This window comes from Nothobranchius furzeri, chromosome 4 (assembly GCF_043380555.1).
Source record: "Nothobranchius furzeri strain GRZ-AD chromosome 4, NfurGRZ-RIMD1, whole genome shotgun sequence".
Classification (NCBI taxonomy): Eukaryota; Metazoa; Chordata; class Actinopteri; order Cyprinodontiformes; family Nothobranchiidae; genus Nothobranchius; species Nothobranchius furzeri.
Window position 1 is genome coordinate 5,474,546 of NC_091744.1, and position 27,124 is coordinate 5,501,669.

Below are 27,124 nucleotides of genomic sequence, written 5' to 3' on the forward strand. Positions count from 1 at the left end.
ACTTACTTTTTCTTTGGTCCACCCACAAATGAGTTTCTACAATAATGGTGACACATGACAGACTACTCTGAGCTCCGCAGCCATTACACTTTTCACCTCGCGCACCCACTAGCGGCAGCTCGCGCACCCCAGGGGTGCGCGCACCACACTTTGGGAATCCCTGCTCAACAGGATCAGTCATCAGTCGCACTGAAGCATCAAATACCGCTGCTTCATCACTTGGAATTCACTCAGCTCAAGAATTAACTAATATCTTTCAAAATAGGGCTGCTCGATTATGGCAAAAATAATAATCACGATTATGGTGACTGAAATTGAGATCACGATTATTTAGGACGATTTTTCAATTTATGTTGATTTTATTTGTTTTTATTCAGTCATAAAACTGCTCAGGGCACAATCAGGACAAAAATAAGAAACAAGATGATCACTAAAAGAACTCCTGATTCCCAGGATAAAAGGACCAATATACTTATAGCTCATAGTCTATGACCCAAGGGCTATAGACCTTGGTTTAACTCATGTAAGTCTAACCAGTACAGACCCAAATACCAATATCTTGCAAATACTGACAGCAAGAATTATAGAGTGGCATTTATAACAAATACATGCAAATAAACTGATGTTCACAAAATGTTACATAACATTTATTGAGTCGTGTCAAGGTGCTGTAGCACTGTGTCCTCAGAGAGATTAGTTATCAGCGTGAGGAACTTATTTCTACCTTATTTATAAACTATTTATTTACAGGCCCATCAGTTAATGTAATAATTGTCCCAACCACAGCTGCACCCCCCACCCCCCAACCCGGTCTCACACAATCGGGCAAGCTGCACGTGTGTTTAGCACGCTGCACGCGCACATTTAGCTGCTTTTAGCTGCTCAGGAGTCCGCAGGTGCGGTGTGTGTGTCACTCACTCTGGTTAATCCAACAGGGAGCCGGCTCCGAGAGCTGTCTTTAGCGACCGACACATCACTGCATCATTCCCTTTCCTAATGTTGTGAAGAACGGTCCGGAGCACAGGCGGAGTGTTTAGCTAACCTGCAGGAAATGTCGACGACAGTTATCCAGAAAGTAGCTAAGGGTTACCAGAGATGTTTCTGAGGTGTTCGCTAGGTACTTTTAGGATTAAAAAGTCAAGAAGGGGGTCTGAAAAGCTGCTAGAAATAGCGTCAAAGTCGCTAAGTTGGCAACACTGTGAGGAGCGCTTCATTTGCAACTTAGGGCAGCGCAAGCGGGAGGAGCAAATAATCGGCTTGTTATGTTTTTTATAATCGTTCAAAACTCAGATCGTAATCGTGATTAAAATTCGATTAATTGAGCAGCCCTATTTCAAAATGAACAAAATCGTATCCTAACTGATGAAATGTGCATGATAAAGATTATTTTGGTTGTAAATTATAAAAAAAAATCACTGAAGATTTATGAGAGTCTCACAGCTTTGCGGCTGTTTCTTTCTTCTGCTCCCGGCGGAGCGACCATTCTCTCAGCGCGATCGCTGGTTTCGTCTGAGCGTTGGTGTGTCGTTTCCAGCACGAAGCCGCTGGCGCCGAGTTCCTCCGACTCTGCCTGGACGAAGCCGCTCAAACGAGTTTCTGCAGAAATACAGATAACCAAAACTAACGGCTAAGTGATTTTCTACCAAAAGAAAAACTGGTGTATAAAGTAAACAAAATTAAAAATAATTTAAAAAAAGCCCTGATGAGGGTTTTCTATTTAAATATTTAAAAAATTATTTTACTAAACATCTTTGAGTAAAAATTCAATTCAGCTTCCCTCATTTTGTTATCAGGTCCCAATGTTTAATTATTAAATAAAAATACCCAGAAATGATTCTGATGTGAATGCGATGACAGATGACTCATAATAATTTATCTTCTTTCAGATTGACTCTATTTTAGATTTTTGTCACATAAATGTTGTAGACGCAGTGGCGCCCCCATAAAGTTAGTAACTCTGGGACCTTTTAACCCTTGTAAGTAGTTTTGGGGGAGGGAATATACCGGTGCGCCATTTCCAGGAACTAGCAGTGACCCACATCACAGCTGAGCTTCAGACGGCAGGTTTTGGAGTCATTTCCTGACATTCAGACGTCTGGCCTCTGATTGGATAACAGCAACACGACTCTACCACCGACTTGCAACGTTGATGTTTTATCCCCACAAATAACACAAGCCTGGAGGAGCTTCTGCCATGTGGTGAAATTGCTAATGCTAACGGTTAGCTTCTGCTAGCCGAGACAATCTCTGCTGTTTGCTAAACGCTAAACCAACAACAGCCTTCCCCGTCATGAGTCAAGATGGGTGAGTCCATGAACGTTCAGTGTGACATAGATCTGTGTTTCACCGTCTGTTTTCTATCAAAAGCTAATGCAGCAGATAGGTGTAGGAGACTATTTTCATGTTCAGCCTGCATGAAAAACTCAGAGTGACGATTAGTGTTCCACACGTTTAAAAAAACAACATGCAGCCAACATGTTTACCTCAAATTTGACAAACAAAAACATTTCTGAATGTTTTTCCAGAAGGGGCTTGGCCACCCCTTGGGGTGCCACTGTTCAGATGAGCAGTGCACCCCAACCAGACTGTCTGACCCCTAAACTAACCATGAGGCTGTGGGGCTGGAGCACACACATGTGGTGTTGAAACGTTTATTTATTTATTGCACCAAATAAATATTTGATATTCGGGCTGCGTGGCGGACAGTTGTTAGGCCTTGCAGCAAGAAGGTTGCAGGTTCGAAACCCGGTGGTGGTCTATCTGCATAGAGTTACATGTTCTCCCCATGCATGCATGGGTTTCCTCCGGGTACTCCGGTTTCCCCCACAGACTACAACATGCCCTAAAGGTTAACAATTGTACGTCCCTTTGGATAAAAGCGTCGGCCAAATAAATAAGCATAAATATTTACTTACCTGAGTGATCCAGCCCCCCTGCTTCATATCTGATTGTCTATCAGCTGTAGAGCACTATCTTGTGATTAGATGATGTGCAGAGTGCTTTATTCCCGTCAACTAACTGCTTGTAACACCCTAAGAGGCGAAAACCATATTAAAGTGTTTATATTAACTAGTAACTAGCCTTTAACAGGAAATGAATCCCACTTTTCTGTGCAGGACAGTTTTATTCCACCACATTGGACGGTTTTCCAGCATGAACAGCCTCATTAAGATCAAAGGTCAGACATCCTCCATCAGGATTTTCTGCTAAACAGCAGAATTTATGGTTCTGTGATGCAGATGCAGAAAAGCAGCACCAGACCATCACACTACCACCTCCATGTTTGACCTGCTGCTGGGATGTGCACCTTCCAGAAAGTTCCAATCTGGATTGGATGTCTGAAATTTAAGTTTGTTTGCTGATCTGAAACATTTTAGTGTGTCTGTGATCTTTACCTTTAGTGGTGTATCCATACTGAGTCAGAGTCATGCCGTCTTCTGCCAAATCTATCAGGTCCTGTAAGGCCTGGCTGCCCACCGGGAGTTGTTCTGTCCCAGGGGTGGAAGGAGTCGATGAGCAGGAGGGGTTCTGGGAGCGGTGTGGTAGGATGGAGACTCTGGGTCTTGAATCTGGGGCTCCATCCCTCACCGGCTGGACAGAAGAATCGGGTTGCTTGTTGGGGCTGGATGGAGCTGCGTCGGTCTAAATGTGGAGAGGAAGAAAATCTGTTTAACTGGGCTCTGACACTTAGTGTTTGGTGAAGAGATGGATAAAAATCTTTACTGATTCCCCCGAAGTGAAGAAGTGTTTGAGCTCCGTAGAGTAGAAACCAGACAGACATGAGTCTCCATCCAGCAGTGCACTTCTCTGCCAGAAGGGGGCAGCGCCCTCCAAACTGGGCAGAGTGCTGGGGCTTCGGGTTGGGGTGGCGGGAGAGGGGGGTCGGCTGGGAAGCAGAAGAGCGGAGACGCGTTCCTGGAGCCGGGACAGGGCTGTCTCTGCATCTTGAACGAGGAGGAGAGGAAGAGGACGAGGTACTGTGTCCTTTTTCTTCTTTCGACAAGGCTTAGCTGGACGAAGACAAATGTTTGGGCTGTTTAAAATGAAAATGGGACACTGGACAGTTACAGATCTGACAGATCCTTCAAAGGTTTGCAGGGATGACAGAGACACAATGGCAGTAATAATGACTTTCCCAGAACCCTTAGTGATGTTATTATACCAGCATCAGGTCTCCATTTTAGCACGGGTGTCATGGAACTGTGAGGGAGCGCCGTTTCCATCTTTTCCTTCACCATGGAGGCGGACAAAGCCAGGGCCACCATCGTCTCCTCATCCAGAAGCTCATCCTTCTTTCTGGCCTTCTTCCTGGCTGGAACGCCCGACTTGGGTGGACCTTTCCTTTTGTTGGCCGCTGGCTGTGTGCTGGAGAGAGAAAACAGACATAAGCTGGAGTTTGTATCCACTGTAATATCAGCGTTATCCTTTACTGAATGGCTCACGGCAGGTTAGCAGAAGCAGCACTCTGACTCTCCTGTGCCTGTCTCTGCAGGATCTGCAGCAGCATTGCCGGAGAGACGCCCATGTCTGAGGAGCAGCTCTTCAGGTGGGCTGAGCGGCTCTTCTGGGACTTGAACCTTTTTCCACAAATGGGACAGTCGGGGACAGCAGAGGGTGGAGGGGGGGCTGGGCCACTCTCTTCACTGTTATCTAAACACCTGAAAACACAACAAACACTGATTGTGACCAGCAGTCAGATGAACATCAGGTGTCTCCATTTAAACGTTTGCGATTACAGATGCTTTAAATGTTCAATAAGAACACGTGATGCTGTTATCTTTGCAGTGTGGCGTTTTTCTTCATTTGCCCAGATGATGACAACATCTCAGCTGGTTTTAGATATCAGTTTTCTGTGGGAGAGCCTGCAGACCTGTTGAGGTGTTGTGTCCGCCCCTCATGGGTCATGTGGGACAAGTCTCTGTGGCAGATCTGACAGAAGAAGAGGCCTCCATCCTCCAGGTCCACCATCTGGGCCTTTGCTGCTTCTCTGTCCAGCTGCTGCTGGAGCCTTACAGCCACACCCTCGTCACCTTCTGCGTGGTGGCCAGAGGAGAAAGACTCTAGAGGATCTGGGTTAAAACGTGAGCCGAGAAATGTTTACAACAGCTTAAGAACTACTGACAAAGACAACTTTAAAAGAATGCAAAAAAGTCCAGCCCATTCGAAGTGAAGTCTGTTAGAAATCTGTGTGCAAACCACTTTCCTACCTTGTCTTTGATGCTGAGAAGTCAGAGTCCAGCTGTCCTGGTTCATTTGTTGGATCTTGACGTTAGTACGGACCATCTTTTGTGGGGTGACTCTTTTAAAATGCTGCATCCTAAGAAGAACTTTGTCTTTTGTTCTCAGATCTCCGTCAGCTGGAGGTTCTGGATTTCCTGATCCGCATCCAGTCCTCCCACAGACCACATCCAGATCACAGCCTGCACCAACAGGCTGGGAAGCTGCAAACCTCGACTCAGAATCTCCACCCTGTTTATCATTCCTCTGCTTCTTGTATTCTTGGACCTTCTGACTGGAGCTCTGTCCTGGTATCTTCTGTGTGGATGGTTCTCCGGCTTTCTTGCGAACTCGCTTCAGCAGCTTTGAGCACAGATCTACAAAATCTTGCTCCGAGTCGTCCATCGTGGTGATGATGTGCTTATTTACACTTTAGAATGCCTTAACAGCATGATTCCAACTGCTACAATCAGCCTGCACAAAAAACAACGTTAGAAAGGAAATTGTCTAAAAGACCTAGATTAGCTTAATTCCTGCTCACTTTAACGAAATAAGCTGATTAAAAAAACGCCTACAAAACCTCCAAACGTACTTTTATTAAATATATATATATATATATATATATATATATATATATATATATATATATATATATATATATATATATATATATATATATATATATATTTTTTTTTTTTTTTTTTTTTTTACTAAAAACTATGATTAAGCGTTAAGGGTAAATTAGCTAAACAGAAACACAGCTAGCTATGTGTGCTGTTAATCTTACCGAAACTTGATAAATTAGATCATTCATTGCTTCAAACGCTTCTTACGGCGTCACTCTGATGCATTTTCAACAATATAAGTTACATAATATGAAAACAATGTTTTAATCTAACTACGAAATAGATTGTTTTCATTTTAAAACTCCGCACACAACCGCTGGATTTCTAACTTCTGGTCACGTGAAAGTCAATGAACGAATAGTGAGGTGTCTCTTCAGTCACGTGACTCAAGTTTTGCCCCAGTGTTTTGAAGTAAATTTCGCAACCGTTTTAATAAGATTTCAAGAAATCTTCAGGGCTGCCAATATTTACAAACTTCTTGGAGCGACATTTCGGGATTTTCTCTATTTTAATTTTTATTTCTGTGTGTGTATGGGGGGCATTAGGTTTGGCAAAATGACTATTTGGTCTGGCAGGAGAAAGAAAACAAAGTTATTTTATGGTAGATTTAATTTTCTGAGGTAAAATAGATGTTGTAATCACAGTTTGCTGTGCAAAAATCCCCACGATTAATTAATTGTGAGCAAAACATATCAAAGACCATGATAAAATGTGGAAAACAATAGTTTTACATTTATTTTTATAGCAGAATAATTATGTCAACTTACTGCATATGCTTTTTAAATGAGCAAACTTACCGCATACAGATGGTCATATTTAGCTCATATTACATTCAAGGTCAAATATATCCGTATTTATGTTGTACTGCTTTGACATTATTATATTGGAAGGTTACTAAAGGTTTATTACGAATAAGAATGATTTGGAAATGTGTTTCTTTTATCTTAATTGATTTTAATTTTACTTACCTTAACTTTTGCCTTTTAAACCATATAATTACAATATATTGCATATAATTTTAAAAAATTCATTCATCTGATTAAACAAGTCCATCAAATTAAATTTGCTGTTGTGATTAAACGTTTCCTCAGTTTTTTAGTAGCTCTTTTAAATTCTTTTTTTTTTTTACCAAATTGTTTTTTATTGTATTTGGTTTTAATTTGATTTATTTTAGATGGTTTATACATTCATCGAGAAATCCAAATACATTAAGGCTTTTCCTGTTCAAAACAAAATAATTACCTTTTAACGTCTTAGTGTGTTTATTAGATGCAGCTGATTATTTATTGGTCTTTGAGCTAAGATTTAACAGTTTTATATCTGACATGTTTGATTAGAAATTACAAACTAATACTGGTAAAAATTTGTGACTAAATGTTTTTTGGCTGCCAGAGGGGGTGTGATCTGATGTGTTCGAAGTGATGTTAACAGCTGCTCCTGCTTGATCTCTTTGATTTTATCTCGTTGAACACGGATAAATAAAACTGATTTGAGTTTTAATAGTTAAGTAGTTTAAGCGAAGACGTTATGGCTTTCCTGTTATTTACACTAACTACGCTGTTAATACTAATTTAGAACTCCCATCTAGTTTTAAAGAGCAAGTCACCCCCTACCAGACTCTTACTCCACTCCCAACTCCTTTTAGAAAAATGCAACAAATACAGTTGCCTGGCAGACAAATACACACACACAGGCTCACAGCTACATTGTGACTTCAAAATGTACCAGCTAATGTCATAGTGTACTTCTTAGCCAATAGAAATGGCAGATTTTAATTCAAATGCAGTGCAGAGTTTTTACCTGAAGGGGGCGTGACACTGACAGCTTTAGGCAGATTATTTAACTTTTAACTAAGTTGCACTAAAGTGCTAAATTATTGAATACACATGTCTTCAGCACGATTAGACACTCATTTACATAGTTTATAATCAAATAAAGTTGATTTGGGGTGACTTGCTCTTTAAGTGTTTTATTTTGAAGGAATCTACAGGAAGTACTACTGAGTAATGTCTTGTTTAGCTTTATGAATTCTTAACATTTTTCTGTCCGCCAGATGGCAGGAAAAATTATAATAAAAGCCAGACATTAAAGGATCAGTTCTCGTGTGTTTCCATCCAGTTGATCAAAATTATACAGGAAACCTTCGCGTTCTGGTGCCGCTGACACAGCCCACCACTGCACACAACCATTGTTTAACACTGTTACATACATTTGAATTGTAGCCAAAAATGCAGTAGCAGTTTTTGAATGAATTTACAGGAAGTGTTTCTATTAACTACTGTAACTTTATAAAAGCTGTTCCCTGTTCTTCACTTCAGTATTAATATTCAAAAGGACAAAAAATAAATAAAAAAAACTTTAGGATTTTTCACAGCTTCATTGATAAGGAGGGTAAATAAATTATTTAACACAGGGGTCACCAACCTGGTGGTCCCAGAACCATAAGGGGCCCTCAGGCCATTTCTCTAGATAGCACAAGTCTAACATTATTAAATAAATAAATCTATTTTTAATCACAAGGCATTAATACAGATTTTTAAACATTTCTTTAAAATACATTAAAATGTTTATTATAAATAATCATTAAACTCTGATCTATTCCAGTTCAAAGGTCAGTACTGTATCAACCTGGTAGCCCTTTGAAAGGCTCAAGTAGCTCTCAGCTTCACAAAGGTCAGTGACCCCTGATTTAACAGAACCAGGCTTTAGTTCTAGCGTTTCGCCACTGGAGGGCTTCAATTCCCCCTTCTCGCTCATTCAAGATCAATTTAAACTGATTTTGTGGTGCTGTAGCTTGCGTAGAGTAGCTGGAAGCAACGTGCAACTCAGACCAACTTTTTTCAGTGTGAGAAATGGGGGTGTGGAGCGAGAGCATGGGAAGACGGTCGTCACTGAAAGAAAGTTGGAAGCCTCGCAACTTTTCTGGCGCTTGGGAGACTTCTGGGATACACCTCATGACTGCGAACATATTGGTGCAAACTGAAACGAGAAGCATAAGAGACCACACGAGTATCATTCATGTTTCTGTGATGCATTCAAGTAAATTAAATTATAGGGGAAACTGGGTTGCTGCCATGTCATCATCTCAGCGAAGAACATTGCATAAATTCCACAAGCTGAAAAAGATGATTTTCTCACTGTGTGAAGTAAATTCAAAGATAAGGACGATGATTCCTGAAAATGGAATTGGATTCAAAAAGTTCATAAATGTGAAATATCTTTGGTTCATGCAATTAGTTTTTTAGACTAATATTCAAAAATAATTCAGATGAGTTGTGAAATCTGACACCAGACATGCAAAACAAATGATTTGTATTTAAACCACCACCCTGTCAACTCTGCAAAGTCCCAAAATTTGAAGAAGCAACTTTGCAGCAAGAAGGCATTTATGCAAATTCCCCCAAAACCTAAATGAGACTATTCTTTGCAGCTTTGATGAGAACAGCAGTAACAAATGAACACACATGGAGTATTGCCTCATTCAGCCAACAGAGTACTGAAGTTCTTCTGCTGAACACGGTTTATTTAACAATATGGTATATAAGTAAGAAATGAATCTTTTACCAGTTTGTACAGTGATTTCATTCTCTCTTCCTTATATTTATAGCATTTTGCTTAATAAGTTGATTTACAACAGGAGAAAAGGTAAATCCCCCCCCAATTCAAGTTTCTGTGAGAGGAATGAGGGTGAATGACGTTTAGCTTTTCTCAAATGTGCGCTTCATCCCTCCGAAGATCAAAACTTTAGTGTAAAAGGAAGGGGACCGGCCGGGAGACGGGTTCTACAGACAACTGGTTTTCAATCCGCCGCAGCTTAGGGGGCTGGTCTCTTTCTCACACTCTCTTTACACTTTACATTTGTGTGACAAAAAAGGTCTGACAAATTCCTTTTAATGTCAAAGCAACAAGTTTCTACACCAGCAAGACAGAACTTTTCAAACCGAACTTTTGAATCCACAGAAAGCTGGATGCGTCTTAGTGACTGTGAGGATTGATCAGTGTCTTCGTGTGTGTGCACATACATGCCTGTGTGTGTGTGCGTGCGCGCACAACCTGCTGCAGGACATTTCCTACTTTAATACCACCGAGTGCTCTTCATACACACAAAAACGTAAGAGGGGCAGTCGTCGTCCCTGAACGCATCGTCTTGCAGAAATGGTTCAATACTAGATTACAATCGCCAGGAATGACAGCTTAAGAGAAAAAAAAAAAAAAACCTGGCCCAATTCTCAGACAAATATTTTTACAGTTTAAACACAAAACGATTTACGTTTTCTTTCTCCAAAGGTACAAAATAAAGATATGAATGATATAATGCAATTGTACATTTTCTTAAAAAAAAAAAAAAGAAATTAAGAGAGAAAGGCATGAAACCACTCCAAAAACCAGAAACAAACTGAAGTACTGAACACATTTGGTCTCAACCAAAAATATATTCTTTGTGATTTTGTTTTATTTAAGAAGAGATTTGCAAATCCCTCAATGTCTCCAGGAAGAAATCTCCACCATCTGGGGGTAGGAAACATGTACATTACCACAAAGTGTTCACTTTTTTTCTTGAGCAGAACAGCTGAAACTTTTTACACATCAGTACAAAAAAACCCCAAAACAAAAACACGTTTCTCCACCTTAGAAAGAACAAACGAGCCCTCTAAAGGGATGAGTCAGAGAAAACTGGGGGAGGAGTCTGAGGATGGGTTCCTGGGAGTGAGAGTTCTTTAGCTCCCAGTAAAAAATGCTACAATCCCTCCACAAACTTCTCCAGCGTGTCTCCAGTTGCGTCGCCCACCAGCCCCAGGTCGCTGCTCAGCCCCCCTCTGTTGGGTGTGTTCAGCTGTGGGAGCATGGCGCTTTGTTCTGGTGTTCCCAAGTGTGCCTGCTCCATGGACTGGAGCGGCCCACCGAGACCTGGGTGGGGGGAACCCGAATGATGCGGAGTCGGGTGCTGAGGTGAGGGTTGGGGTTGGATCTGGATTTGCGGCGACGGGCTGGAATGTGGTGGCTGTGGTTGCGTGGGCGGACATGGGGACTGGACCGGTGCGGGGGAGCGGACCTGGCTGCCCAAGGCGTTGGCGAGTCCAGGCTGGTTGGGGAGGTGAGCTGCACCCTGAGCTTGGCCTGCCAGGAGGTGGGTCTGGGGACTCATGGGGCTTGGCTGGGCAGGAGAACCCATCTGCTGCTTAAGGACAGCTTGCTGCTGCTGCGGGGGAAGCTGGGCTTGCTGCTGCTGCTGCTGCTGCTGAAGCAGCCGCTGATGCAGTAAGTTCTGGGTGGCGTCCATCCCCATGCCAGGCTGAGCCATTTGAGTCATGGGTGGAAGCTGGCCCATCTGTACCCCTGTTGCTGTTGCACCAGCCTGCATGGCTAGCTGCTGCTGCTGTTGTTGTTGCTGCTGCATGCGGAGGTGGGTGAACATGGCTGGTGTCCCCTGCGCCTGAGCAGGGAACTGGCCCAGGTGGCTCTGAGGCATCACTCCTTGTTGCTGCTGCTGCTGCTGAGGCTGCTGTTGTTGCTGCTGCTGCTGCTGCTGTCGTAACAGCTGCCGGCGATAGAGCTCCTGGATCTGCTGTGGAGTAGCATGTGCCGTATTCATCAGCTGCCCTGGAGTCCCCATTGAAGCCATCCCCTGCACAGGAGGTTGCTGTGGCTGCTGTGGAGGTATCCCAGGCCTCTGCACTGGTGCTCCAGGCATAGCCATGGTCTGCAGGGGTTGCATGCCTGGCTGCTGTTGCTGCTGCTGACCCACCTGTGGCTGCTGCTGCTGCGGCTGGTTGGCGTGGTACTTGGCTGTTCTCTGTTTGATAAAAGCAGCCATTAGCTGAGGATTTGACTTGAGGATGTTGAGGACTTGCTGCTGCTGCTGAGGTGAGCTTGGGGATTTTAGGGTGCGGAGAAGGTCCTGAAGGGCGTTTGGGGGTATAGTACTAGGTCTCTGGGGTGTTTGTGGCCGGCAGCCAGGTTGCTGTGGTATTAACATCCTCTGGGCTTGCTGCGTTTGCTGCCCAGGCACAATTATAGCTCGCTGCATGGTCATGGCCTGCTGGGGGTTCTGACCCTGGACTAGGCCTGGTTGTCGAGTCTGAGCTGCCTGCATAGGACCTGCAGTTGCAGGCCACTGTCCCTGGGCCACTACCTGCGGACCACGCGGTACCATCTGCATTGTGGGCTGCATTGGTCCGGCCATGCGCTGCTGAGGCTGCTGGGGGTTAATGGGCAAGCCACCGTTGGTAGCGAACCTGTAGTTCTGCTGGTTCTGTTGGGCCTGTGCCATCATCTCAATGTGGTGTGCCATCTTGATGGCGGCAAGGGGAGCTTGCTGCTGCCGCGGCTGGGGTGGCTGGGGCTGCTGGGGGAGGGGAGACTGCTGCTGGTGTAGAGGGGAGGCCTGGGGTCCGGGTTTGCCCTGGGGGACCTGTGCTTGAGGCTGGCCGGCACGGGGCGCATTGGGAAATGAGGGGGACATGACACCTGCTGAGTTGGGGGTCTGCGGCTGATTGGAGAGCGGCTGCTGCGGCGTTTGAGGAGTGTTAGGCTGGGTGTGGGAAGTGGGAGTGCTGGGGGCAGCGGAGGGCGGTGGGGACGGTAGTGGCACGGTTCTGCCCTGCATGGTGGCCATCCTTCTCCTCATTAACTGGGCCTGCTGGAGTCGGTGCTGCAGCTGCTGCTGGCGAAGCTTTTGCTTGATGTTCAGGCAGAACGGGACCGGACACTTGTTCTCCTGACAGTGCTTTGCATGATAACAACACAGAGCAATGAGCTGCTTGCAAACAGGACAGCCGCCGTTGGTTTTGCGCTTGCAGCCCTTGGTGTGCTGCACCACTCGTTTCATTTTCTGGCAGGACGGCAGAGAGCAGTTAGCATTGCGGCACTGACAGGCGTGGACCAGAGACTGGATGCATCGCTGAATACTTAAACGCCTACTCTCCTGTGGGCTCTTGGAGGCCTCTCCACTCTGGCTGTTACTATCATCGTCCAAGCCAAGACCCCACTTCACCATCTGGTGCTCGTGGCCCTTTGAGTTATAGCAATTAATGCAAAGATCAAAGTCCTGAAAAAAAAAGGCAGGGAATTAGTAATTAACACACGTCCAACCAATGGTTCTGCTCATTCTGATAACAAATTTCTGCTTTCAGACTCACCTCACACACAGTGCAGTGCCAGCGTGTCTCCACATGGTGCTTGCACTCGTTACAAGTGTAAACAAAGCGATCCTGTCCCTGGTTGTGAAGCTCCACCAGCATGCACATAGCGCTCCACTTGCACCTCCGGAGGGAGCTGAACTCCCAGTGTTTGTCCCTGGCCAGAGTCAGGAAGGCGTCGCGACCGTCCATCAGGTCGCAGGAGATCAACGGGTCAGGATCAACGATGGGCGGCAAGGTGTTGGCCATGGGTCCAGAGTGAAGGTGGATCACGAAGAATACCTGAAGCAGAAAAGAACGGATCAGATTGGAGAAGCAAAAAGAATAATGAAACCAAACAAATGAATAAATCTTGCAGATCTAGGACACTCTTGATTTTAAATTCATCAATCAGACCTCTTTGTGCTTCTCCATGGTGGCGTATAACTTCTGGGACAAATCGTTGGCTACATTCGGCATCCCAGGCTTCTTCTTGTTGGCTCGGCTCACACTGCTCTTGTTTTTATTGGTCTTCTTGTTATTTTTCTTCTTAGCATTTTTGCTGTCGCTCGGTGTGCCCTGAAGAAATTAAAACGACAAAAAGTCTTATTAGTATAAATAACTTAGAAAAACACTAAAACGTGATTTAATGATGATCTTCAGATATCGTACCTCTGGGGTTTCAGAAGAAGCTGTGTTCTCCTCTTTTTTCCTCTCCTCTTCCTCCTGCTCCAGCTCCTTAATGCTCTCCTCCAACACGTTGGGCCAGAAGTCGCCCTCGAAGTACGGCAGCTCGTTGGCGCTGGTCAATCGGTCTTCGGTCGCCTGTTTGAAGATGTCCTAAAATAAAAAAGCACATGAATAATGTGTCACTTCTAATATTTGTACTGATATCTAAATCTTACTTGATTTTCTGTTTGACCACCAAAGCTTTGTGAATAGGGATGGGTACCTTTGACATTTGAATCGATCCGGTACTAATTCCCGGTACCTACGAATCGATACCGGTACTTAACGGTACCAATTTTCGATACTTTTGAGTGTTTATTATTTTAATTCTCTTTTATAATTAAATATATATTTTTCTCAATATATAACAATATTTGATAAATATCACGATAAATAACATTCAACTGTTTGTATTTTAACATCGTCCTTGTAGTTTTATAAGCTGATAATTAAACTGAAGCAAACATCTTTACTGTGAACTAAATTTACTGTGTATCTTCATTCCTTTTGCTGTCCTTTTTCAGTTGATTTTTCCTACTGGGAAGTCAGAAATTCCGAGGAGAAAGCGAACGCACCATTAGCTGATAACAACGGTGGCAATGGAAGCTAACATATCAAGCTAACGTTATCTTTAACAGTTTATTCAGCTGCTGGAACAGATTAAAACGATGATGCCTCACACTTAGATCGTTGTCACTGGTTTCATCTTCACCCAATCACCCGTCGCATTTAGTAAAGTAAAGCCAAACTTTAGAGCGCGTTCATGTTCTAGTCGGAAATTCAGAGTTCCGAGGAGAAAGCGAACGCACCATTAGCGAAACGGAAGCTAACATATCAAGCTAACGTTATCTTAAACATTTTATTTACCTACCGGAGCAGATTAAGATGAGGATGTCTCACTTAGATCGTTGTCTGTCGCTGGTTTCATCATCACCCAGTTACCCATCACATTTAGTGAAGTGGACCCAAGCTTTAGCGTGCGTTCTTTCTACCATGCTGCTCTGTTTACAACTGGCTCGCAGGGACCAACGACATAACGCTCTTGCGCATGCGCAGCTGTCTTGGCAAGTTCTCGTTATGAAGGACGGGTACCGAAACGAGGCACCGTTTGAAATGACGTGAATCGGTGCTCGGTCGGTACTATGGAATTCGGTCGGTACCTTTAGTGGGCCATTCCCATCTGTACCGGGTCGGCCCAGGCTGGGTAGCGTAGGTTGTTTACATATCTGGGTGGCCTGGTATTTTTCCGGGCCAACCAAGGCTCATTCTCAGCCCTCTTCTCGAGGGGGTCTGCTTCAGGCCGACCAGGGTCAACACACCCACTGCTGACAGCAAATTCACACCTTCCATTAGAGCAAGCCTCTGATTGGTGGGTAGAATCAGCCCACATGGGCTTAAGACAAGAATGTGTGGAATCAACCGTGCCAGGCTGGGGCCGACCCGGTACAGATGGGAATGGCCCAAAAAAGTACCGAATTCGGTACCCATCCCTATTTGTAAATAACGTATATGCAATAAAAACATAATTATATTCTATTATTGTAACCTTGTAGTCGTGTAAGATCCTCTCAGCAAAAGCTTTGTCCAACATCTTCCGGTACCACTCCTGTAGTCTCTTGGGTTTGGGGATCTTCTGCTCGGGAGGATGGCAGTGGAAGATGTAGTCGTCTCCTTCACTGGGTGGGCACGCCCAGATGTGGCCCTGAGTGTAGCTTCAGCACCACACACACCAAAAAGTCCAATTCAGGAAGTGAAGGAACAAACACAGCTGTCGGCTTCTTTCGTGGGAAGCCTTCAGAAGGACAGAGGAGTAAAACTCACCCAAGTTTTTTGACATATTCAAGGTAGCCGATGAGGATCTCGTGGTACACTGCTGTTCGTAGGATCCGAGGTCTGAAGAAGTGAATACTGTCGAGGTATGATATGTAGACCCGCCTGCACAAGAGAAGAGTCCCATTATACGCTGATATTTGCAGAAAAACATTACAGTATAATTAAACCAACCTAGTGTTAGGAAATGGGCATTCAGAGCCATACTCCTGCACGTGCATGCCAAAGAAGCACACATCCACTCCGTCGATTTCCTCAAATGCAAAAAGTGCTTTGGTTCTGTAGGGGAAGGTTTCAGGCATTTCGCCCGTGTCCACAAACCTGTAGTCACAAAAACAAACAAGTTTAAAGGTGTCCTTTACTCATTTTTAATACACTGGCAGTGGTCTCTGGCTTCGTCTGAGGAGAAAGAGCTCTGGTTCGCCTGTTTCAGCCCAGAGGATTCAGCCAGACGACAGGATTTGGAGTTTTATTTCCTAATATTTGGACATCTCGCCTCTGATTGGCAAACAACACAACTCTACACATACCTGCAAACTCAGAGGGAGTGAAAAAGGTGACAACTACAATGCATGTTAAACTAAGAGGGATGGATCACTTTCAAAAATATGCTAAAAAAAAGGTTTCCCAGTATACCTCTTCACATCAGGTTTAAAGACTAATATATTATATTATATTATATGCTTCAGTTCTTTGCAGATTTAAGTATGGTGCAAAAGTAATGAGTGAAACTTTATATATGACGTAAAGGTTTTTTGGTTTAAAGAAACAGGCTTTAGAGACTGGATTCCATGACCTTTAGTAGATATGAAAAAGGCTTCAATCAGTGGAGAGGCTCGGAGGGGAAGTCCTCATCCCCACAGGGACAGCATGGACATCAGAGTAGTGTGAAAAAATTAAACTTCACGGTGAGGCTGTGTGCTCCATCCTCTTCAGCTTTAAGGTTCGGTAATTACTCTGAGTAGGTATTAAACCCTAACAGGAGGCACTCAGGCCTGTGAGACGACAATAAAATTACGGTTTGCTCATCAGCAAATCTAAGAGGTCAAAGCTGTTGTTTGACCCGTCTGCCTCATCGTGATTGTTGACTAGCAGAGCTTTTATTTACCCAAAATAACACAAATGAACAAAAAACTAAGCTAACATGCCAACACTCCGTATTCTGATGGAGTTTAACTCTGAACTACGCCACCCAGACTAGTGGTGTGCATCTCTACCTGCCTCACGATTCGATCCGATTCCAATTATCTGCCTAACGATTCGATTCGAGTCTGAAATGCATCACGATTCTTCACACAAAAATTTTCATTACTTAATAAAAGCAGTAGAATAGTTTTCAATTTCTTTTTGATTTCGAAATCCCTGAAAAAACAGAACATTCATCTATTCACTATAGTGAGCAATAATGTTTAAAGTGTGCTGCCTATAATTACTTAAATAATAAAAGAAATAATGTTTTCGGTAGAGCAGCTTTAAGACAGAATATTACTGAACTTAAACATAGTAAACAAATACTGTGTTAAGTGATTCTTTCACATCCAGGATCCCAAAACTGAAATTAGCCCAGACATCCGATTTAAATGTAACGGGTGCATCTTTGATTACTGGTTATGTTGGCCCTGTATCCCTGTCCGCCTTTTCGGTTTTAAATTGGCGCTAGGGCAACGCAGCATGTCATTGCAACTCTGCCCCCAGAAGTAATTGTAAAACCTCAAAACTTTATTGTCCTCGCATAGACATAGACCAGGGGTCGGCAACCTGTTCCCATCAAAGAGCCATTATTACCCGTTTCCCACAGTAAAGAAAACACGGGGAGCCACGGCGCTGTGGGCGGGGCCTACCCTCAGACAGCAGCCGGTACCGGTCGCTCGTGTACGTCAAAGTTATCTTTCATAAGACGATAATCAATAAAACGATTTATATAAAGTTGATCCAGAAGCTGTAGCCCGTCTCTGCCTACAATATTTTGATATTTTTCACCCTGTTGGTGGTTTTACTGAGCAGGTGCCACTTTTGTCATACGTTTCTTTTTAAAACATGTTTAGACTGTTCAGAATACAAATCCAGGCTCTGTCACGTTTGATTGTTGTAATTAAACTTTGTAGGTGGGGAAGGTCAGAAAAGGATCCGATCAATTTGTTTTTCCCTCATTTACAGCGACGGAGATAACGGCGCGGTGCGCCTGGCTCTGGTGGTAATCAAGTTAAATTATATCTCTTTGCAACAATTTTCACAAGAAAACAGAACAGTTAAAAGCAGGGCTTGTGTTGACCGGACAGTTCCCGTATTTGACCGTTTATTTTGACGGAGAAAGAATAGAAAGAATTACCCCGACGCATGCAGACGAACTGACATTTTATTCGTTTCGCACAGATGTAGCTAAATCACCCAAGAAAAGATTCCCATCTGAACATCTGAGCTGGACACCGCTCAGCGCAGCTCGCTGTCAGCGCGTACGTACGGTGCACAGCGAGCTGAAGATGTGGAGAGGGGCTTGGAGCGCGTCGCAGAACCAGAGCGCATGCAGGAAGATTCCTCCCACTGAAGCGAGACTTGTCACTTAGAAAATGTTCCCTGATTATGAAACTTTGGCTGAATAGTGCTTGTTCCTGTCTCCAATGTGGCGACACATCCAGGAACCTGTCTGAGGAGAATCCCAGAATCTCACATCCTCGTCAGCTCCGAAAGCGCCTATATGACGCACAAGCATGACGCGTCAACCCAGTCTCACAGTAAGACCGGGTTGGAACTGTTCAGGTTTACGCAGACAATCTTTACATTTAGAATTGGCTTACAGATGTAAAATTAATGCAGTAAAATATAAAGCTTTTTATTTAAATATCCATTCATTATTTTACAAGCACAGGGAGCCGCATCAGATGGATGGAAGAGCCGCATGTGGCTCCAGAGCCGCGGTTGCCGACCCCCGACATAGACATAGGGAGAGAATCTCATTATGTCACGTTGCTGCATCGATGCGGAATCGTGCACGGCTGAATCGTGATGCATCTTAGAATCGATCATTTTTCCCACCTCTAACCCAGACCCAGATCCAGATCCGCCCCCAGCCGAGCGAGATGATCCTACCTCGCTTTCATGCCGGGTTTGACCTCCACCGTTTTGTCTGAGCTCGCCACCACTCGCACAAACACTTCTCCGGCTTCCGGATGGTTCTGTCTCTTCAAGTATTTATTCACACGGTCCTCTATGTACATTCCCAGTCGGGTGGACTGCAGCCCTGCAGCGAAGCACAACCATCAGTAGCTGTCAGAGTCATGCGACAGGGTCGAGCTACAGGACGCTGCATTAAGAGCTCAAACAGTGGGGAGGAGCTACAAGTCATAAAATTCACGAAAACAATGAATACAAACTTTTTGCTGTGAACTTGTTCTCCTTTCGTGATTTTCCACTTTTCTTCAAACAACTGTCACAGATAAATCTGAAAGGACAAAAAAAAAGTTAATATTTACTTTTCATAGGCTCAAACACTAAAGCCTCGTTTACAAATCTGCATAAAAAGGCATCTCACCCAGACGGCCAAATAACCTCGTAGTGTAAAACGCATATCTGGTGCATCTTGCGTCCACAGTCTTTACATTCAACAAATCTGGGAAAAAGGATAAAATATAGTTTATTAGATTTTGGTGTCCTTCAATGAAATGAGTGATAAACGATCAAATACTGATCTAAGAGATCCTTGTAAATATTTGGGAGTGTGTTTTAGATACTAAGATGGTAAAAAGACAAGAACACATCTCATTCAGATCCATTCTCTACCCCTAGTGACAGCCAATGCAGGAGCATCATTAGAAGGAGCTCAAAGTTAAAAACCTCTAATCTAACTGGAGTCACAAAATGATCCAACAGATATAAACATGAGACTCATGATTAGGTGGAAGCAGCTGATAGAGCTGGTGGCAGTCAGCATGTTTACTGGTTACTGGTAAAAATATGACGACAGAATCAAAAACACAGAACAGAGAAGCCAATCGGAGGAGGGAGAGACGGCTGAGATTATTCTGACAGGTCGCAAATATGTTAGCAATAACAGTAAAATGACAATTCATCAAAAAAGATCAGAACACAAGCTTCCTGTCCGTAAACTGAAGGGTTTAGAGGCGATTTCTACTCACGGTTCAGGGTCAAGAACGTCGTTCTTCTTACGATCAAACTGGTCTTTTGAAATCATGCTGAGGTGTTGGAGAGATGAGGGAGGAATAAAAAGAAAAAGTGACTAAACCGCTCATCAATGACACCTCTGACAGTTAAAAGGCTAAGATTTCATCTTCTGTAACATTTGCATCTTAATTCTAAACAATATTCAGCTCAACTTAGAGTTGCATCAGAACATACGTTTGTGGCTGTGCAGGATCATCTCCTAAAGTCACGCTGTCTCCCTGGATCTCATTGAAGCATTTTTCACAAAAATGATACCTGGAAGTAAAGACATGACGCTCGTTAGGAGTTGTAAGAATGTAGCCAGACCTCTGCAGATCAGTAAAACTCTGATTTGATGTTGAGCCACTTGTTTGTGACAATTTTGATGTTTTCTGACAGACAGCAGGGGATCCTCCAGCTCCCGTTGGGAGTGTAAACGGACATCCCTGCCAGAGCCTGATTCTGCCTCATTTATGGCTGCAGCTTAACTCAAACAGTCTGATGTTGAAAATAAAATAGGGGCTGCAGTTGCACAGGTTTTACAGCAGGGGGAGCAAAATAACGTGGACAATCCTGCCACAACTGCAAAGGAAGGCAATGCTGGTAAATTTAGTTTGTAGGACTCAGAGCTTTATTTTCTGTTTTGGTTTAATTTCTAAAGAAGAACAGGAAAATACGTTAAAATCCCCCAGTTCCCGACAACAAAACAATTACATTTGTTTTGTGTTTCACTTCATGAATAATGCTGGAAAACGACAGTAAATGAGTAAAAAACGTTTTGTGCTGGAGCATTAGACTGATGAAAGCAACTCTCCAGGAGTTTATCATGATCAGAACACCAGTTTGAGTGAATGGGTGACACTTTCATTTCATCAGTTAAATTAATGTTAGAGACTATTTAAGACAGAAAAGGTCTAGACCCAAGGACCCATAGCTACCTGTTCTGGTAGCTGTAGTAAGTGCCTCCAGTAGGTATGGTACAGAGCTGTTTGCCGTAGCAGCAGAGCGTTTGAGGGGAGAACTCGTACTGCAAAGAAAAGAAAGCTTTCCATTAGATGCAGAACAAAAAAAACGATGGGACATCCACACTAAGGTTGGGCGATTGGACGGATTTACAGACCTCAGATGATAGGCCGAGCCCGTCATCGATCGCTTTTTGTGTACGAGTTCGTCTTGCAGATGGGGCATTACAAACTTCATGACAAAAAAAGTGTCTTTTGCAACACCATATCTACAGTGCTCAGCAAAAATGAGTACATCCCACAACATTCACCAGAAAACATTTAGTTGCCTTCCAGAATCAACATTTTCTATGAGATACCAAACTATAAAATACTCCCACAAACGTGGGCCGTTGATTACAAACAAGATGTGTTCATTTTCACACACACACAAAAAAGTGATTTTCCTAACAAATCCATCCAAGCCCATGTTGCAAAAATGAGAACACCCCAATTATAGACTCAGGAGAGAAGCCACACCCAAAACTACAAAATTCAAATCAACAGGCGTTCAACCACAGGTGAATCTATTGATTCATTTAAGAGGTGTCCAGCAGAAGGGGCATCACTTAAAGAAAAGCCCTTCCCATTTCATGCTGTTAGCAACAAATCCACATGGAAGAGAAATATCACAACATTTAAGGAAATCATTTCTTTACACAAAAAGGAGAGGGCTACACAAATATCAGCAAAGCTTTACATATCAGTCAGAATACTGTAATAAAAGTGATTCAAAAATGTAAAGATGGAAGTGCAACCATCTTAAAGAGACGTACAGGCCAGGCCATCCATGGAAGTTAACATTGGCAGGTCTTCTGGTGAGAAGGGTTAAAGAATATCATCATCCAAGTTCAATGCAGTTGGCTAAAGCAGTAGAAAGCCAAACTGGAGTGATCGTTTCCCGTGACACCACACTGCAGAGGAATGGCATGCACGGGTATCATCCATGAAGGAAGCCTCTCCTAAAGCCCATGCACAAAAAGGCATGCCTAGGACTTGCTAGGGCCCATGCTGAAAGAGATGAAGACTACTGTGACTCTAGACTCTGGAGTGATGAGACAAAGATCACTGTTGTTGGAACGGGACGCTGCAAAGGTGAGGACTTCACAGAGAAATGCATGGTGCCTACAGTGAAACATGGTGGTGGTGGTGTCCTCATGTGGGGGCTGCATGAGTGCTGCTGGTATTGGGGAGAAGATGATGCTGCCATCACTCTGCGCACTTGGTCATCGTGCACTTTTCCAACACGACAACGAACCAAAACGCACATCTAAAGCTGCTGTTGCATTTCTGAAGAAGAACAGGGTGAAGGTGATTAAATGACGAAGTATGTCACCTGATCTGAACCCAATCAAACACCTGCAACAAGTAGAGCATCATTCTCCATCCAGCATCCAGCCTCTAAAAGAGGTTATTCTTGAAGAACGGAAAAAGATAGATGATGCAATATGTCGCCAACTTGTTCATTCCTTCCTAGAAGACTTGGTGCTCTCCTTGAAAATCATGGTGGTCATGCAAAATTCTAGATGTAGTAGTTTTTGTTGCGGGGTGTATTCATTTTTACTTCGACCTATTTTAGTAAAACTGAAGACTTTGTGATCTAAGTTATATTATTAACCTTAATTTCATGTTATGGAGTTAAACAAGTGTTCAATCAAACCCAGCCTTGTAAAAATTCTGGAAATTCTTCTTTTATTCGTTGACCTGATTATATTCGGACTTTTTAAAGGGGGTGTACTCGTTTTTGCTGAACAGTGTGTACATGTAGGTATTATACATCTTTAGAAGCCAAAGATTGTTGTGATTCTAATGATTTAATCCAATAATAATGTTACAACCACTGTAGAATTCAAAGCCTCATATAAATCAACAAAGTAGAGCCAACCAGAAGAACGTCTACAAGGGTCCAACAAAAGTACTCCAATAAAATAATTAGTCTTAGGTCCACAATCCAACAACACCGCTGAAAAGAAACAAAATGTCCTTTGGCTGCATCTCTCTCTCATAACCTGTTAGCATCCTCATATTAGCTTCAATCTTGTGATCAACATTTTACCTGGTCCAGACAAAATCTTTCTCAACTTTTGGCCAAAAGGTCAGAAGTGCCACCCCCTCTTCTCATGAGCAGCTCATACTAACCATGCTGTGGCACAGTTTTGGTTGACGCATGTAATGGTCATTTACTTTTGAATAGCAATCTCTCACGTGGACCCCGCGTGGGCTGCTTCCACAAAGTAAGAACGATCGTGATTGGTGGATTTCTCGATGCCGTGTTTGTCAGGCCCCGCCCGTCGTCATTAGATAAGACTTACCAAAATTGCTTGGAAAGTTTTATACATCGCCCAAACTTAATCCACATGGTGACAAATTAAGATAGATGCTAATCTACATGCTAATGTCAAAAATGAGCCATTTTAAATCCACTAAAAGCATAATTTATTACTCAGAATGAAATATTTTAATAATAAATGATCAGAAATAAGGTTGAGACTAGGGCTGCAACAAACGATTATTTGGATAATCGATTAATCGGATGGGGTCTCGACACGATTAATCGATTAATCGGATTACATGGGGACATTGTTAAAAACTGCTAGGGAAACGTTATTTCTCTCCTTCCTTCACTTTATTAAACACAACATTATTAGAAAACAGTTCAATAGCAGAAAAACAACATGTCATCACCTAAATTGTCTTATAAGGTGTATAGACAGAGACCCTAAGCTACACCTATCTGTGACCTAAAATGCTTGGTCCAAGTTAAACAGCTTAAAGAGCAAGTCAACCCCTACCAGAGTCTAACTCCACTCCCACTTCATGTTTGAAAAATGAAACACATGCTGTTGCCTGGCAGACCGAGAGGGCGGAGCCGCTAACAAATACACACACACTCAGGCTCACAACAGCATTGTGACATCATAATGTACCAGTTTACATCATAGCATACTTCTTAGCCAATAGTGGTGGCAGATTTAAATTAAAATACAGTGCAGAGTTTTTACCTGACAACGGCACAACACTGCCAGTTTTAGGCAGAGGCAGAATATTTAAATTTGAACTAAGATGCACTGAAGTGCCAAATTATTGACGACACGTGTCTGCAGCACGATTAGACACTCGTTTATTTAGTTTATCAGCAAAAAAAAAAAAATGTTTATTTGGGGGTGACTTGCTCTTTAAGGGCAATTCTCATCTGTTTTGTTTGATCTCATCTGTAGACATTTATTATAATTGGGGATGTCAAACAACTAATTTTTAAATGTAATTAAACATAGGCTGTGAATTAATCAAAATTAATCACTATTTCCAAAAATGACTGAAAAATACCAAATAAAACAAAAGTAAATGAATGCCATCCTCCTTGTGATGATGTCCTGGGCAACTGCCATAAAGTCACATCAAGAAATGCTGCTGATCATTCCAATGATCCCAAATAGACTCACATTAGGCCACATGAAAGCAACTGAACCCAAAATATATTAACCAGTATATAACTGCACTCACACAACACGCCTGCAGCGAGAGTTGGTACTTCTCCCTCCCTTTTAAAAGCGTTTTCGCTTCTGAGGACATTTTGGTTGTAAAGCCACATGTTAGTAGCCTGGCCCCGGTGTAATAACCAGTTTCTGCGGGAATGTGACGGCGGAACTGGTGTTGCGCCATAAATCGACTCACTGCCAAAAAATGATTAGCTTAGTTTTTTCCAGTTCAGAAGTTGTTTTAAGTGTTGCTATTTGTCTTAAACGTTCACAATGAGGATATATTAATCCTTTTTGCAATATTTGCGATTGAAAGATGGTTTGTGGTAAGAACTGGCTTTCTTTATGTTACAGCCTTGATACTAAAAAATAAATAATGTAAAATGGCGCCCTGTATTGAATGTAAACGTTGTATAAATGTAAATAAACAATTCTCCAGTGATTTGATTTTTTCCCCCTTCCTTTCTTCAGTGGCTAATCATTTTTTGGCAGCGAGTCGATTTATGGCACAACACCGGTTCGCAGCAGCGCAAGTCCCCCCCCCCCCGCCTATCTAATAGCGTCGCGTTTACGATTTTATAGACTTTTTTTTACGAGCTTAGGGCATGTCTAGCCTGTGTAATAATCCGGGGCTTGGGTGAATCACTTTTGAAAAGCTTTTAATTTACCCGGACACAGAGCTCTCTCCTTCCTCGCTGATTCGGCATGCTTGCTTTTAAGATGCTGCATCACCTAGTACTCCCGTGCCATGCTAAGTCTGACCTACAAACTTTGCAGGTAATGAATGTCTTCGCCTGATTTAATTGAAAATGCTCCCAAACTTTAGAAGTTTTTACTTTTTTGGGTCTCGCTGCTTCACCCGGCTCTCCATCGCGCTGATCTGACTTGCTTCCGGTCTGTGCGCAACGGCGGCCGGGGAGGGGGGCTTTTGGAAGAGTTGCGCAACACAACGAATCGATGACGCAATTCGTTGCCAACGCTTTTAGTAATCGATTTTCATCGAATTTATCGATTCATTGTTGCAGCCCTAGTTGAGACAAATAAATGGTACGTGCACTTGTGCCTCACCTTCCTCCCACAGCAGTAGCCCAGACCCTGCATGACAGGATCAATCTCTGACTCAAACACCTCTGCCAGCTTGGAGCAGTACTTGTAGACTCGGGAAGTCTTGCGGTTATAGAGCCAGGCGTTGTTGAACATCAGCCACACGTCGTCCACATACTGCCAAGGCTCTTGGTACTGTCCTGTGTCTAGCTTCCTCTTTATAGTGGAGAGATCTATCGGGTTCTTAACTATGTCAAAGTAGTCCTGAAGAAGAATCAACAAACAAAACAAGCTGATAGTTTTAGTAAACTCACAAAATCGATCAGGGTTAGTTCTTATCTAAAGGTTTGCTCAGCCTGTGTGCTACCCACTGGGATGCCCAGGAGCATGGGATCCACCGGCTGTCGGAACGGCAGAGACTCTGGGTCCTGCCTGTAAAGAGACTCGAGTGTTGGCATCAGAGCCTGACGCAGCTCCTCTGGCTTGAAGACTGAAAAATAAACAACGGCAAGAAGACAAGTGGAGTAAAAATAGAAACAAGTCAGATTATGAAGATAGATTAATCTCTGACTCACTTTTCCTCCGTGACTGAGAGGGGGATGCAGATGTCGAGGTGTTGGATCCACTCTCCTCGTCCTCTTTGGGTTCCGTCTTTATTTTCGGCTTTTTTTCTTCCACCTCCATTGGTTCCGGCTTCTCCTCAGGCTCGTCCTTCTTCACCAAAATGGATGAAGAGGCGTCCTCAGTCTGCAGCCAGGAGCACGAGCCACCGTCAGGACAAAGTCACGTTTAAAGTGAATCACCAACAGCTTGTTTAAGGCTAACTTAGGGGTTTAGTGTCCACTCATTTAGGCCTTTAAGGTTGAATATGGAACACAAACACCAAAGCGACATCTAGTGTGTGAAGGTTGTAGCTGCAACAACAGGACAAGGTTTCCAGCCGTCGGGATACCAGGTTCGCTGCCGATACGTCAAGTGACCAGCCAGCACCATGTCCAGTGGCGAATCGTACAGGATAAGAACTAATTTCTACTAATATGCTTATTTTACAATGGTATTTAATGTTAGAGCATCTTCTGAGCTCAGAAGCAGCTGCTTGATTTGCTCAGTCCGCCATTTTCAACAGTGCCAGCCTCAGGCCCTGTCCACACGTAGCCGGGGATCTGCCAAAACGTAGATATTTTTCTATGCTTTGGCCTGTCATCCACACGAAAACGGAGTTTTTTCACACGAAAACGGATCTTTTTAAAAACTCCGGCCAAAGTGAAGATCTGCGTTTTCTCCGTTTTGGGTGTCTGCGTGTGGACAGACAAAACCGGAGTTTTAAGGTCCGCAACGTCACTTTCCGCCACAAAACAATGCTGACATCACGTGTGCGACCTGTGTTTGCACTATCCGACAGCATGGATGCCCTCAGAGCTGCGCTCGCTTTATCAATGGTCCAAGCGCTTTTTGCTTGTTTGTTTTTGCAAGCGGAATTACTGCTCCTTGCGGAAGACCACAGACGAAGGACGAGGTTAAGAACGGGGGAAGTACTGCCGCCTACAGGTCTGGCATGTCCTTAACAACGTATTTATCCGGGTACGTGTGGACAGAGTTTGTTTTTAAAACAAGGTGGTGTGGATGCAAGTTTTTGGAGGGGCGGATATTCGTTTTTTAAAAACCTGGCTACGTGTGGACTAGGCCTCACTGTGCCAAGTGGCCAGTTTGGCAATGGTGCCCTCTATTGGCTGTTTTAAACATAAATCCATGGCTGAGCCTCTGGAAATACTGTACCTTTATTCTGCACACCTCTAAACGCGCCGTGAAGGTACTTTTTTATGTAGGTTTTTACTAGATTGTTCCAAAGTCAACCTTTAACTACATTTGAAACTTTATCAGATGATCTTCATTAGTAAAATGTTTGGTAGAAATGAAGACAA

At 43.4% G+C, this 27,124-nt stretch overlaps 2 protein-coding genes across 6 annotated transcripts in view; both read right to left on the reverse strand.

Annotated features, from left to right (window-relative positions):
* slx4 (SLX4 structure-specific endonuclease subunit homolog (S. cerevisiae)) overlaps nucleotides 1–6,182 on the reverse strand; it is a 12,216-nt gene extending 6,034 nt beyond the window's left edge. The window contains exons 1-8 of one of the 2 annotated variants that reach the window (XM_070550021.1): nucleotides 6,005–6,182; nucleotides 5,208–5,691; nucleotides 4,871–5,033; nucleotides 4,443–4,658; nucleotides 4,163–4,365; nucleotides 3,724–4,010; nucleotides 3,396–3,642; nucleotides 1,439–1,596 (exon numbers count right to left, since the gene is read on the reverse strand). In XM_070550021.1, coding sequence (XP_070406122.1) covers nucleotides 1,439–1,596; nucleotides 3,396–3,642; nucleotides 3,724–4,010; nucleotides 4,163–4,365; nucleotides 4,443–4,658; nucleotides 4,871–5,033; nucleotides 5,208–5,622 — 1,689 coding nt within the window. In that variant the 5' untranslated portion in view covers nucleotides 5,623–5,691; nucleotides 6,005–6,182. Of the gene's footprint in view, nucleotides 1–1,438; nucleotides 1,597–3,395; nucleotides 3,643–3,723; nucleotides 4,011–4,162; nucleotides 4,366–4,442; nucleotides 4,659–4,870; nucleotides 5,070–5,207; nucleotides 5,692–6,004 lie in introns of both variants that reach the window. The other variant, XM_015967386.3, reaches the window with a different exon arrangement.
* Nucleotides 6,183–10,377: 4,195 nt separating this feature from the next.
* The window catches only part of crebbpa (CREB binding protein a), a 77,427-nt gene continuing 60,680 nt past the window's right edge, over nucleotides 10,378–27,124 (reverse strand). For all 4 annotated transcript variants that reach the window (XM_015967367.3, XM_015967373.3, XM_070550020.1 and 1 more), the window contains 16 exons: nucleotides 25,778–25,949; nucleotides 25,574–25,692; nucleotides 25,227–25,466; nucleotides 20,617–20,705; nucleotides 19,874–19,954; nucleotides 19,654–19,710; nucleotides 19,050–19,127; nucleotides 18,892–18,959; nucleotides 18,608–18,758; nucleotides 15,695–15,841; nucleotides 15,512–15,625; nucleotides 15,237–15,402; nucleotides 13,634–13,801; nucleotides 13,379–13,540; nucleotides 12,983–13,264; nucleotides 10,378–12,891 (listed from right to left, as the gene is read on the reverse strand). In XM_015967367.3, the coding sequence (XP_015822853.1) occupies nucleotides 10,582–12,891; nucleotides 12,983–13,264; nucleotides 13,379–13,540; nucleotides 13,634–13,801; nucleotides 15,237–15,402; nucleotides 15,512–15,625; nucleotides 15,695–15,841; nucleotides 18,608–18,758; nucleotides 18,892–18,959; nucleotides 19,050–19,127; nucleotides 19,654–19,710; nucleotides 19,874–19,954; nucleotides 20,617–20,705; nucleotides 25,227–25,466; nucleotides 25,574–25,692; nucleotides 25,778–25,949 (4,404 nt within the window). In that variant the 3' untranslated portion in view covers nucleotides 10,378–10,581. The remainder of the gene's footprint in view (nucleotides 12,892–12,982; nucleotides 13,265–13,378; nucleotides 13,541–13,633; nucleotides 13,802–15,236; nucleotides 15,403–15,511; nucleotides 15,626–15,694; nucleotides 15,842–18,607; nucleotides 18,759–18,891; nucleotides 18,960–19,049; nucleotides 19,128–19,653; nucleotides 19,711–19,873; nucleotides 19,955–20,616; nucleotides 20,706–25,226; nucleotides 25,467–25,573; nucleotides 25,693–25,777; nucleotides 25,950–27,124) is intronic.